We start from the raw sequence: 12,863 nt of genomic DNA, 5'->3' as shown, positions 1-12,863 counted from the left end.
TACCGGGCCTACAAAGCAGGGAAACCAGATAGTGCCATTTCTCTGTTATCTGCTCAGCTTGGGAGGCACAAAATGGGCTGCAATATTCAGGAATAAAACGAGTGAAAAGTTAAGGGTGAGTGCAGGGGGGAGGCGCTTTGGCAGCCAAGGAGGGCGATGGGATGGGAGGATGGACCCTTGCAGCCCTGCAGCCTTCCTGTGGCTGTTTTGGGGTGTAATTGGCATTTTGTGCTAACAGTACTCTGGCTCGTTATTACACCCAGAAGAATCAAAGGGAAGCAGGGTGGGAGGCTCCCTGGCTCGCCAGCTTCAATGCTAAGTGGCCCTGGAGCAGGCCATGACACCAAGATGTGGTGTCTGCCCATCCCTCAGCTCACTGGTGCTGCCCAGCCTCACCATCCCTGCTTCCAAAGCCTCCCAGTACAACTCCACAGGAAGAACAGCAGCTCTGGAACATCACTGTGCCCAAAAGGAGGGGGGAATCTTTAAATACCATCATTGTCCTAAGTTTTTTTAGGCTCCAAAACTGGATTTTGTCAATTTGATTGAATATTTTAATATATTCAATACAAAATTTGATGAGAAGCTTTTCCAGCATGAACCTGCAGCCATGTCCAGACATCAAATGGGGAAAGGGATCTTGTGGGGCTTTAAGGAAATAAGGTTCCCTCCTTGGAATCACCCTCAGTGTCCAGAGCAGCATCACTAAGGACATCACCTCCACTGCAGGTGTGTGGGCAAGGAGCATTCACACCCAGCAGCAGCAGGACTAGGAAGGTGACAACAGACAGCAGTCAGGTGCTTTCCCTCCTCCAGGAGCACAGGGGATGATGCTGGGAGGTCCAAGCCCTTTCCAGGGCTGCCAGGCAGGGCCATCACCCAAGCACAGGGAATTTCAAGAGCTGCTGTGGTCAGTAGCTGCATTCACAATGTGTCAAAGGGGTTTTGTGAACACAGTGTGGCTTCACTTGGAGAGTCCCTTCCAGCTTGGCTGATTCTGTGATTCACTTAGGACAGGGAGTGACAGGACAAAGGGGAACAGTTTTAGATTATAAGAGGAGAGATTTAGATTAGATATTAGGAAGAAATTATTTACTGTGAGGATGGTGAGACATCATGGAGCAGGTTGTCCAGAGAAGTTGTGGCTGCCCCATCCCCGGACATGTCCAAGGCCAGGCTGGACAGAGCTGGAATCTGGTCTAGTGGAAGGTGTCCCTGCCCATGGCACAGGCTGTGAGAAGGTCCCTGAAGTGCCAGTTTTCCACTGCTTACACTGCCAGAAGCCAGAACATTATCATGCCAAAACCCACCCTGAGCCTGACCCACAGTCACTGTGTCAGGACCTCACCAGTCATTTACTGGTGGCTCTGCCTCATTATCACCAACTTAAAACTTCTTTCTATTTGGAACTCATCAGTATAGTGCATCTGCCCTATTGCAGGAAGTTCAGTTTCCACCAGAACCATTCTGAAGGCAGATATCCCTCAGGAACACCAGCAGGCAGTGCCCACCCACCAGAAAGGGTCTTGGTGTGTGGTCCTGGGCTGGGCTTGCCTGCCCCCAGCCTTCCCACCACACTTCACTGCTCCCTGGTTTTGTAGAGGGTCTGAAGCAAGCAAAATAAAGGTTTTTTTCCTCTCACTTTAGGGTTCTATGAGATCATTGAGGAGCACAGGGAGTCCTAAACTCCTCTGCTTCCCAGCTGCTCTGCAGTGGGATGCCACCCTACCCCAGTGTGAGCTACAAGATCTCACAAGTGCACAATAACTGTGGAGGAACATCTCATTTTTTTCTTGGGCTTTGGGACAAAATTCCAGGCCTCAATTTAGGTAAAAAGCTTTCCTGCTAGCAGAAAGATTTACATTTTAAAAATTTCTATTTTAAAATGGTCTTTCTGTAAGATCTGGGTGGGCTTAGCTGGTTTTGTACTTGCAGAAGACAACACTGACCTCTTCTCCTCCTGCCACATCCCCCACTGGCAACACTGCTGAACATGGGTTTGCATTCACCAGTTTACATTGGTTGCATCTTTGATGAAGTTCCTTTATTTCTGAGCATTTTCTCACATACTCAGAGCACCACGGGTTAAAATCTGAACCTCCAACAGCTGTTAATTCTCCATGGAAGTCAAAAAGGTGGTACTTACACAGGTTCTGGGTTCTTTCAGCTGAATGGTGGGCCTGGTATGTTGCACCTGGTCGTCACAGATGAGCTGGAAAGGCAAAGGAAAAGCAGCTCTCAGTGGTGGACAAAAGCTGGAAGGACAGTTGTCACCAATCCAATGGCCCATCATTTTTTTCCTGGGAGAAGAGCCTGACCCCCTCCAGGCTGCACCCTCCTTGGAGTTGTAGAGAGCCAGAAGGTCCCCCCTGAGACTCCTTTTCTCCAGCCTGAGCCCTCCCAGCTCCCTCAGCTGCTTCTGGTGCTTCAGGTCCCTCCCCTTTCACACTCCCCTTCACCTCCATCCTCATCATCTCTTCTCTGGAAAGCTCCAGGAGAAAGGGATGTGAGTAAATGACCTCTAAAGATCCTTTCCAACCCAAATAGTTCTGTGATTCTACAACCTGAAATTACTTTGCTGGCAGATCTCTCTCTCTCCCTGACACAGAAACAGTGAGAAGAGCTGCAGACTCCAGGTGTACGTGGGATGGCAGCTAAATTAACACCACTGAGAGGAGCCCACCTTCCCATTTGGTGCCATTACCTCATTTGGGTAAGAAATGTTGGGGTGCTGGTGGCCAGAACTGCAGCTCTCTGTCTGGTCCCCCGAGGCTGGAACTGGTGGCTGGGCACCGTCAGGGCTCTGGGAGGCACCGGTGGGTTTGGTTGGTGCAGATCCAGCATCGTGGGTACTCTGGTCTGGCTCCCCAATATGCACCAAAAAACAAGCAGAGAAACACTGACACAATATAGAGGATACAGCTGGCACAGCTCTGTTAGGGATCACCTCACAATCAGTTTTCATCTCTAGCCCTGCCTTGAAGATCATTGTGTCAAATGCTGCTTTAGATTGCTTCTTTAATATTGTATCTCTTTTAAATTAACTTTGATATGGAAAGGAGCTGATTACTGATTTTCTTTTCTACTGCTGAAACTCATCAGAATGTTCTGGAGAGAGGAACCAAAGGCCATTGCATGGCTCTGTGTGGGTAAATGGGTAATCACTTAGAAGTATGGGGTTGACCCTCCTTTCACTTTATCTGGGGTACCTTCCATGGAGGTTTCCTCAACAGACGCAGACCTGGCTACCCAGGATCTGCCACCCACCTCTGTTGGGAGGGGATGTAATGCCATAACCTCTGCTGACTGCACCTCCATGGAAAAATTCCAGGATGACAAGCTTAGAAGTAGTGCCTGGTTCTACAGGAGACAGCCTGGGGTGTCCTTCCTGGTATTCCAGAAAGGCACAAGTCCCAGATCTACCAGCCCCATTCAGGTGTCTCTGAAAACTGAGGTCGTCTCTGAGGACTTGGTTAAGTTCTGTTACATCTTAGAATTGTTTGTGCAGTGGGAGTAGTGCAAGGAGCACAGCGGCCTCCTGCCTCCCCAGACCCCTTTGAAGACATGGATCTTCATCCCTGGCTTCCTAATTCATCCTTAAGTGGTGACAAAGAGAATTAAAATGCCACAGGATGCTCACAGCCTGTTTGCTCTCAGGACTCCTGCCTCTTCCACAGAAAAGATGAGGAATATTTCTCTCCCAGACACATTCTGAAGGCTCCAGGAGAGAATTAATTCCAAAGCCATCTGTTTCTCATGCATTCTGCCAGCTATTTATTAAATATAAAGGGTTTTTTAGACCTCTTCAGGCTTAATGCCTGAGGCCAAATTTGAATTAACATAATTTCATATATCATCCTCCAGTGGAGAGCAGTTCTGTGGAGCAGGAGGGGAAAGAAAAGAAAAAGAAACATCCTTCATGAAAATATTCATTTCACTTCGTTCCTGCCCGTACATGAAAACATGATGTGGTGAAAGCCAGTGGAGATGGCCTTGCAATAAAACCTGGGCTCATTTAGTGATGCACTAGCTGGGGGGCTGAAGGGGATGGAGATGGTTTTTGAGAGGCTTCTGTATTCCAGGTAACTAGAAATAAGGTCAAGAAGAGCATTTTCCAGGGGAAGAGAATGAAGGGCTCCAGTGTGATCACAGCTTTAATTCAGAGCCAGACGTGAGCTGAACCCAAAATCCCAGCCAAGTCTGGAAGACTCCCTGGAGCCCTCACAGTCCCACAGGGTGATGATTTCCCTGTAAATGCTACCAGACAAAATTCCAGTTTGGGAGTTTGAGCTGTGCCTCACCAGGACATCTAGGAACTAACACAACAGTAAAACTCCAGAGGTCAGAGAAAACACCTTACTGGTGTTCAGCAAAGTCCTAAACAGCACGTGGACACTCCTAATGGTGCTTAGACAGCAGTCAGCAGCCAAAGCCCTCCCGCAGCTGATGAACATCCTACCAAAGTCAGACTCCTCAGGGGCTGTAAACTCAGAGTTTAGCCACAAAATCTCCTTAGTCATCTAAAGCTCATTTTCTGTGCATGCCCAGACAGCCTTCCCTAAGCTGTCAGCTGCACCAGGGATCTTCCAGGGGCAGCATTCCGGGGGCTGTCACGCTGCTTCCCCAGCTCTCCCGCCTCAGTCCCCAGCCCATTGCCGCTGCTCCCGTTTGCCGTCACTGAAGATCGAGTCACTGCAGTTGATGGTGCTTCAGGCACCATTTGGTCCATTCAGAAGCCAATGCCTGCACTTTGCCAACTGATTCATTCCTTGAATTTCACTGACTGCATTGACTCGACCTCCACCAAGGACAACAGAGACCTAAACACGCGCTTGTCACGCAGACAACTGCCCCGGAAATCCTAAAATGAGACAAGGTGGTGACAGCCCATAAGGGCAGGTGTTTAGGGCAGCCAGAAGAAAACACAAAAAGGCCTCCCCAGCACAAGAAACCAAGGTTCCTGCCTTCTGTTACCTGCCCCAGGAGTTGTTGTGGCAGCTGCCCCTGGGACCGTGTCTTTGCTGCCGTTTTGCAGTGTCGGGGTGGTGGCGAGGGACGGGGATCCAGTCAGAGGGGTAACAGAAGTGCTTCCAGAACTGGTGGAAGGGGTTGGTCCCTGGTCTGGAGAACTGGAAGAAGAAGGAGGCTGCTTGGTGTCACACGGGGGAGGAGAGACAGGACAGTCCTTGGAGCTTTGGGAAGGGTCAGTCCTCGGCACTGTGGTGCTCACAGTGGTGTTAGGCAAATGACTCAAAGGCTGGTTTTCCTGAGGCTGTGTGGTGGGAGAGGATGTGCCAACAGCCCCTACAGCTCCCGGGGGACTGGTTGCATTAGTGACAAGATCTGCAGCAGCGGTGGTCTCTGAGCTTCCTGAAGTGGATGTAGCACCACCAGGCTGCTGGGAATTTGTGGGCTGTGCAGCAGGGGTGGTTGTGGGGATGGTGGTGCCCGGTGAGGAGCTGTCCTGCCCTGGCGTGTGGGTCGGGGTCATGGTGGTAGGCGATGCTGTCCCCGATGTTGCGACCAGTGTGCTCAGTGACGGTGCAGAGGGGGACAATGACTCTAACAGGTTGGTAAAGGTGGTGCTGCTTTGAGCAGTGTTGGAATCTGCCACAGTTGGCTGAGTGGCTGCTTCCTTAGTGATGGTGGCGGTGGTGATTTTGTCTGTGGTAGGTGATGATGCAGAGGTGGTTGGTGAGGTCTCTGCAGCTCTTGCAGGTGTGGCCACTGTGGCGGTTGCTGTTGTCATGGTGGACGGGCTTGTTCCTGGGCTTGTAGAATCTGCATCTTCCTGAGAGCTGACACCTGGGAAAAGTAAAAATGCCAAGGTAAACGCTGAACTAAGGAAACTGCCTGTGGTTTCCCCTCAGAACATGTATTTGTAGAAGTAAACACTGGCATAAGCCACAAGTCATTCACTCAGGTCTTGCCTCGTGCTCTCCAAAGTCATATCAAATTCCACGTTCTGGTACCATTGTGTCCAGCAGGAAGCAGAGCAGAAGAGTTCAAGAGGAACCTCCAAATGTAGTCAAACTCACAGGACTTCAGAGCGAGAGCAGGAGGACAAGACCTGCTGGGTCTCAGGACACAGGTCTCCCTCAGATGGGAGGTCCACCAGCTTCCATGCACAGCCTGCAAGTGGTCCCCAAAATAAAGTAGATCCAGCCCTTGTAAAGGGACAGCCAAAGGATGCACTGACTGCAACTGTCCAGCCCTGTTATGAGTGTCTCCCACATCTCTGAAGGGATAAGGTGACACAGAATCACAGAATCATCAAGGCTGGAAAAGACCTTCAAGGTCATTAAGACTAAACAATTATCTCACATTATCACATGCAAAGATATCTGTGTTTGGTTTCTGAAGAATACTTTAAATTTTCAAATTTTGAAGCTGTTCTTCAGTGGGAGATGCAGCTGAAGGACAACTCAGCTGACAAGGGAGAACTCTCCCACAGCAGAGAGCTCTGTAATGTGCTGAAATGCCAAAATGGGGTATTTTCACTGCTAAACCAATACAAAAACCTGGCTCTATTCTTGTGTTTGTTCCACTGTCTATCCAGTGTTTGTAATCACTGCAGGAGCTCCATCAGTGGCCACAATTTCCTCACATGGTGACCACCAGTTCTGGGATCTTGCTCAAATTCACCCCTGGAAAGTTTGACCAATTTTTCACTTTTCAGTAAACATGGGCTGAGCCACTTTATCCATGGATCCCTCTGGGGTCAAGGCAACAACCTGATTTGGGGAGAAGGTTCTTCCATTTGGGGACTGTGCAGAAGAACTGCTATAATATTTTTTCCCCATACATTACTTCCAACCCTCCAAAACAGGAGTCACACCTCCAAGGATTGATTTTTAGCCTAATGCTGCTCTCCAGAGATCTGCTTTGCTTCTCTGTGCTGGCACACAGGCAGAGTATCTTCTCTTATACAGCCTCTCTGTTGACATTGATTATGCATCAAAGATCTGATGCAGCTCAAGTTTCTGGTGGGAAAATTTAGCTCCTCCATGTCAGGATCTGGCTTGAGAAGGACTCAGGAGGTGGGATTTGGGATGGGGAGGCTGCAACAAATTTGAGTTCCTGTGGGAACTGCCTGGGGACAGAGTGGGTTTGGAGGAGGCAGAGGAGCTCCAGCTGGGCCTTGCATAGGCATCCAAACAGGGAATGGAACAGAACAGAACGGAACGGAACGGAATAGAATAGAATAGAATAGAATAGAATATAGAGAATATTTCAGTTGGAATGGACCTACACTGATCAGGTCATAAATCTGCCTGACCATTTCAGGGGAATCACAGTACCACAGACTGAGTTGCATTGGAAAGGACTTCAGAGATCATCTCATTCCAACCCCTCCTGTCATGGGCAGGGACACCTTCCACTATCCCAGGTCCAAGTCCCATCCAACCTGGCCTTGAATGTTTCCAGACATGGGGCAACCACAGCTTCCCTAAGCAACCTGTGTCAGGGCCTCACCACCCTCCCAGCCAAGAATTTCTTCCTAATGTCCCATCTAACCCTGCTCTCTGTCACTTTATAGCCATGACCCCTTGTCGTGTCACTCCATGCCTTTGTGAAAGTTCAGATCTCCTCCCAAAACATGGTTTCCCCACCAGCCACCAGGAGCAGCCACTCTTGGAAACACAATCAAGATGTGAGTGTAACTGAAAGTAACAGCATGAATTATTTTAGGAAACACTTGGCTTGTGGGAAAACATTTCCATTACATCTGCAGGAAAAGGGCTTTTGTGGAGATAAATCATATTTCCTATAGGCTGAACACTGTCTGTGGGATAAGAAGAGGTAAAGAAGTAAAACACCATCACAAGGTCCTGACAGGTAAGCACCAGGTGCTGAAGATAGGAGGGAGTTTTGATCTATCACCTCCTTAGCTGTGTTATCAATTTGTGTGGCTTGAATTGTCAGTGGTGGTTGCACCAAGCTGGGGAGAGACCAGGCATCCAGTGAGCCACAGAACGGGTCTGTCCCATAAATAGGGTGTGAAAGTTTGACAGGGGGCCTGACAACAAAAGAAGTACAAAAAATATCCCCTAAAGGTAGAAACAATACAACAGAGACATAAAAAAAGAAAGGGTTAGAAGGAAGGAAGGAAGGAGGAAATCCCCCACTGCTCTTGTTTCCTCTTCATGCCCCAGCCTCATCCCAGAGGGGCAGAAATTAAAGGCTCCAAGGAGAGGTCAAAAAGACAATTCAATTCAACTCGGTCCAAGGGAAGGGGACAGGACCATGCTTTGGCTCTAGGCCAGTCCTGGTGGCCAGCTGGGATCACCCTGTGATCCAAGGAACCAGGATCCCCGGCCCAGTACTTCCCTGTCCCACCCTGGGGAGATACAGATAGGATGTTACCACTTTTAGTAAAAAACTGAGGGCAGAAGTCCAAAGGAAGGGGCTGTTCTGCTGATGGAGAGATCTGGTGAGATCCTCCAGGCTTGTCCTGGCTGGGGTGGTAGCAGGGTCTTTTTTGGGGCACACAGAGTGACACAGCCCCACAAAGAAATTACTTTTTTAATTTCTTTGAGAAGGGAGAAGAATCAAGACTCATGTTGGTGCCCAAAAATCTCATTAGTATTTTATCTTTCTGAATCTCTGCACCCACTCCTAGTGTTCCTCTTCACTAAGGTCAAGAGATGATAAAAAATCCATTTATTCTTGCTCATTATGCAAGGATCAGTGATTTAAGTGGGAACAAGCATCACGAGCTGGACCTGCAACACACCACTGGAGAGGAGCTGTGGGTACAGCTGGGAGAGATCCCCTCCCACAGAGGAGCAACAACATTCATCCCCACACCCCTCCTGCAGGCTTTTGGTCGCCTTTCTGTCAGCAAAATTTACCTTTTCTATCCTGCTGCATTAAATTAAACTGTTTTCTCAGCACAAGGTGCTGCTACAGTCACGGGGCTCAATACCTTCCTGCAGTTTTATTGCTCTGAGCTTAATGTTGTTTGTCCAGGGACTCTGTCTCACTGCAGCTTTGGGAAAAAATGCATTTCATTTAGAAAAATTACTTTTTTTTTTTTTTTTTTTCGTGTCTTGCAGGATCACCACCCACAAAAGACCTGTCTTAGGCAAACCCATTGCAAACTTAATTCCAAAGCAGAAACAACTGCAGAACAAGCACCACAGTCCCAGGAGTCACTGTTTTCCTTCCACATGTACTGTATCTCTTTCAAATGCCAGAAAATGTTTTGTTTTAATCTCTTCCTCCCTTGCTGGCCACCTATGCCAAATTTCAGTGGTAGACTCAGGGGTAATGACTGGTAACGAGCCCCTGTTTGCCTGGGCTGGGGGCCAGTATTGCCTGACAACTGTCCCCAACACAAGAAACGAAAAGGATCTGGCTGAAGGAGGAGAAAACCTCTGTTAAGAACAGCCAGACAGGACAGGATTATGTCTGGGGCCTGTTCAGCATGAAAATCACTCACAAAAGATACAGTAAGTCCTTTTGCAGGGAACAAGTGATCCCTTCACGCCGTGAGCCCCAGAGGTAAAAGGATTTAAGGCATCAATGAGAGAGGAGGAGGAGGATGGAGGAGAGAACCTCCAAGTTATCACTCCCCCTACCTGGAGGAGACCCTTCCCAAAAGAAAGCCCACTTGAATTTCAACCAGAGTCCCTCAACCTGTTTTCCAGAAGTCAGAAAAAAATCATCTGCCCCTGACTTTCCTGGCTGCATTTTGGAACGCCAAGAACTCTTTTTTGCTTTCACTTTTCTGGACCATCACCAATTCTACATTTGAGGGAAGATGAGAGCAATTTAGCAGCTACCAGGGGTATTTTGACAGCACTCAGCAGCACTGAGACTAAAGGTTGGTCTGCTCTTCTCTTCCTGCATGCATCCCTCAGAAAACCCAAACCTCTGGTGCTGGGTGTGGGGTGGATCTGTGGGAGGAGGGCGCGAGCCCGCCACGCATCCGCGAGCTTGGCGGCCAAACAGGAGGAAATGAGTCCGCTGCAAAAACATGATTTCATGTCCGGATACGTGTATCCCATGACCGGGCCTGCGATACAGTGTGTGTGGGATGGGGACAGCCAGGATGGGAGACAACTTTCCCTTATTGCTAATTACCCAGCTGGCCCATTTGGGAAGCTGGAAGTGCCCCTGTGGGCTCTTGTGGATGGGGATGGTGTGAGAGGTCTCTGGTCTGGGGCTGGTGGGATGTGAAAAGTCACCCAAAATGTAAAAGGAAAGGTGAGCTGCTTTGTGCCAGCACAGCTCCTCACAACTGCAGTTACAGACACAGCTTTGAGCTGCTGTGCACCACCTCCAACCACAGATTTGTGGAACCACAGAATGGTTTGGGCTGATCGGGACCTTAAAGACCCTCTAGTCCAACACTGCCATGGGCAGGGACACCTTCCACTCCCCCAGGATGCTCCAACCCTTGGCCTTGAACACTTCCAGGGATGGAGTAGAACAGCTTCTCCAAGGGCTTCACCACCCTCACAGGGAGATATTTCCTACTAATATCTAATCTAATTTCCAACTGATATCTAATCTGAAGTGTCTCCCAGTTAAGCCATGCCACGGCATGATGCTCTGTAACCTTAGTGCTGTGAGTACGTGGAATTTTGCAGGTTGGGGAAGGCCCTCAGAGGAGAAGCATTTTGGAAAGGTCAAGGCTTGGAGCACAAAAAGAGAACCAAACAAGCTCAAAATGCAAAGTGAAAGGACACGTCCCATCCATCCTCCCACAGCCCACCCAAAGCCAGCGATTAATTCCCTCTCCATGCAGCTCCTCTGATTAATTCCCTGCCCAATAGCTTCCTGCTTCCTATTTTGGTAACGCCTCCCCCTGCCTCCCCCCCATCCACCTTGTTGAAACAGCTCAGATATTGGCTGAAATTCTATTAATAGTGAGAAAAGGAAACTCAAAAGAATAACTTAGGAAATGGTGGGTGACACACCCCACGCCGGCGGGCTGAGCCCGGCTTGGAGCCTTACACCAGGCAGCTCCTGCTCCTCCCAAGGCGGGATGAGAAAGCTAAGCAGCCTGAGCAACTCAGGGAAGGGGAAGGGATGTGAGCCAGGCCCTGAGGAAGTTCCTATTTTCCTCCCCTTTTTTGCAGCCTTTCCTGATTGAACAGGGGCAGCGGGTTGAGTTCATCAAAGGCAAAGCAGGGGCTGAGGCTCTGGGGGTGGCCCTTTCTATGGGGACAGCATTTGCCAAAGTGACTGAGGAAGCTCTTGGACTTTCTTTGCATTGCAAGAAGCTCCTGGGAGCAAGGAGGGTTTTATCCACCCTCTGCAATGTGGCCATGTCTGAGGTGCAGCAGAGCCCAGTCACTGCAGAGGACAGGAAATTTGTCACCTCCTTTTGAAACTGGGAAAGGGATCAGATTGGAAGAATATCACAGAGCAGTGTTATTTATCCTGGAATTAAGCTGGGCTGTCAGAGCAAGTGCTTGCTTCACAGGGTTTTTAATTTTGCCCCTGCAGAGGCTTTCCCTTCCATCGGCCTGGGGATAGATGGGATCCAAACTTCCTGAGCTGCCTGAGGAGATTTTAGTGAGGGATGTGGTACAAGGATGGTTTACACACCACCCTGGCACTCTCCATGTCTGAAGATGCTTTCCTAATGAGCATTACCCAACCTCTTTGCTGCCAGCCTCACCATCAACTTTATGAAATGGCTTCACCCAGGCCAAAGATCAATTTGGCTTCCTGGGTTAGAGAATGGGGAAAGGTCCAACAGCAGCTGCCAGAGCATTCGCCTCTAATCCATCAGTCCAATCACCCAGTGCAGACATATCCTCTCCAAACCCCTGCCAGAATAAAAACTGCTGCAGAACCATTTTGATAGAATTGCTCTGCAAAATGTTAAAGACGAGACCTAATGCCTGGGTCTAATTAGTGCTTCAATAACACTTGGGGAGGGGTTGCATCAAAGAAGTGTGGGCAGGTCAGGGGAGGGGATTCTTGATTGTGAGGGGGGTGAAGCCCTGGCACAGGGTGCCCAGAGAAGCTGTGGCTGCCCCTGGATCCCTGGAAGTGTCCAAGGCCAGGTTGGATGGGTCTTGGAGCAGCCTGGGATAGTGGAAGGTATCCCTGCCCATGGCAGAGGTGTTAGAACCAGATGATCTTTAAGATTCTTTCTAAACCAAACCATCCTATAGTTCTATGAAATCAGTATGTCTGGACTCTGATTTAAAGCCACTGGGTTTATTGCCAGCAGGGAACCTCCTTTTCCCCACTGTGAAAAGACTCTATTGAAAAAAACTCTTGAAATTTAGATTGTGTGTGGAAGTGACAGTGAGAGCAAGGCAATAATGCTGACAAGTGCCCTCTTTGCTGTCAAATTGAAGGAATCTGCAGCCACAGCCTCTGCCCTGGAAACCCTTCCCAATAAACCCTTTCTGCCTGGACGTGGAGCAGGGCAGGGGGAGGAAATGGATGTGCTTCAAGCTCCAAGCAGTTTTGCCTCCTCTCCAGACAGAGAGGAGCATCCGGGGCTTCCTACTCCACTGCCAGCCTGGAGACACCCCTCTGCAGGAGATCTGGGACATGTCCTCACAGCATTTTAGCATCATCTTGAGGACTCTAAGTCTGCAGCATTTTGCAGTGAGTCACATCCCTACAGTAGCCAAAAGGCCATTCTGCTTCCAGAACTGGGAAAAATTCAAGTTTTCCCTATTTTTACCAAGTACAAGCAACCCTGAATCCCAACGAGCAGACCTCACATGAGCTTTGGCTGCTTCGTTCTCTCTGTTAGATCTGCCTGGCTTTATTTTATTCACACAACAGCCTTTAAACCTCCTTGGTTTCAACCAAGAAACCCACCTGCAGCCTGATACACTTTTCCTGCCAGGACTGCAACACATGTCCCCAGAACCCAGGTTTTG

At 49.2% G+C, this 12,863-nt stretch overlaps 1 protein-coding gene across 4 annotated transcripts in view; it reads right to left on the bottom strand.

The window, feature by feature from the left end:
- PODXL (podocalyxin like) overlaps positions 1 to 12,863 on the bottom strand; it is a 41,787-nt gene that overhangs the window by 7,742 nt on the left and 21,182 nt on the right. For all 4 annotated transcript variants that reach the window (XM_086886397.1, XM_086886399.1, XM_023918810.2 and 1 more), the window contains exons 2-4: positions 4,975 to 5,805; positions 2,705 to 2,859; positions 2,147 to 2,212 (exon numbers count right to left, since the gene is read on the bottom strand). In XM_086886397.1, the coding sequence (XP_086742523.1) occupies positions 2,147 to 2,212; positions 2,705 to 2,859; positions 4,975 to 5,805 (1,052 nt within the window). The remainder of the gene's footprint in view (positions 1 to 2,146; positions 2,213 to 2,704; positions 2,860 to 4,974; positions 5,806 to 12,863) is intronic.

The sequence above is a fragment of the Cyanistes caeruleus genome, chromosome 4 (assembly GCF_971803275.1).
Source record: "Cyanistes caeruleus chromosome 4, bCyaCae1.hap1.1, whole genome shotgun sequence".
Classification (NCBI taxonomy): Eukaryota; Metazoa; Chordata; class Aves; order Passeriformes; family Paridae; genus Cyanistes; species Cyanistes caeruleus.
Note: the sequence above shows the minus strand (reverse complement) of the source record. Positions and strands in the feature narration are given on the sequence as shown.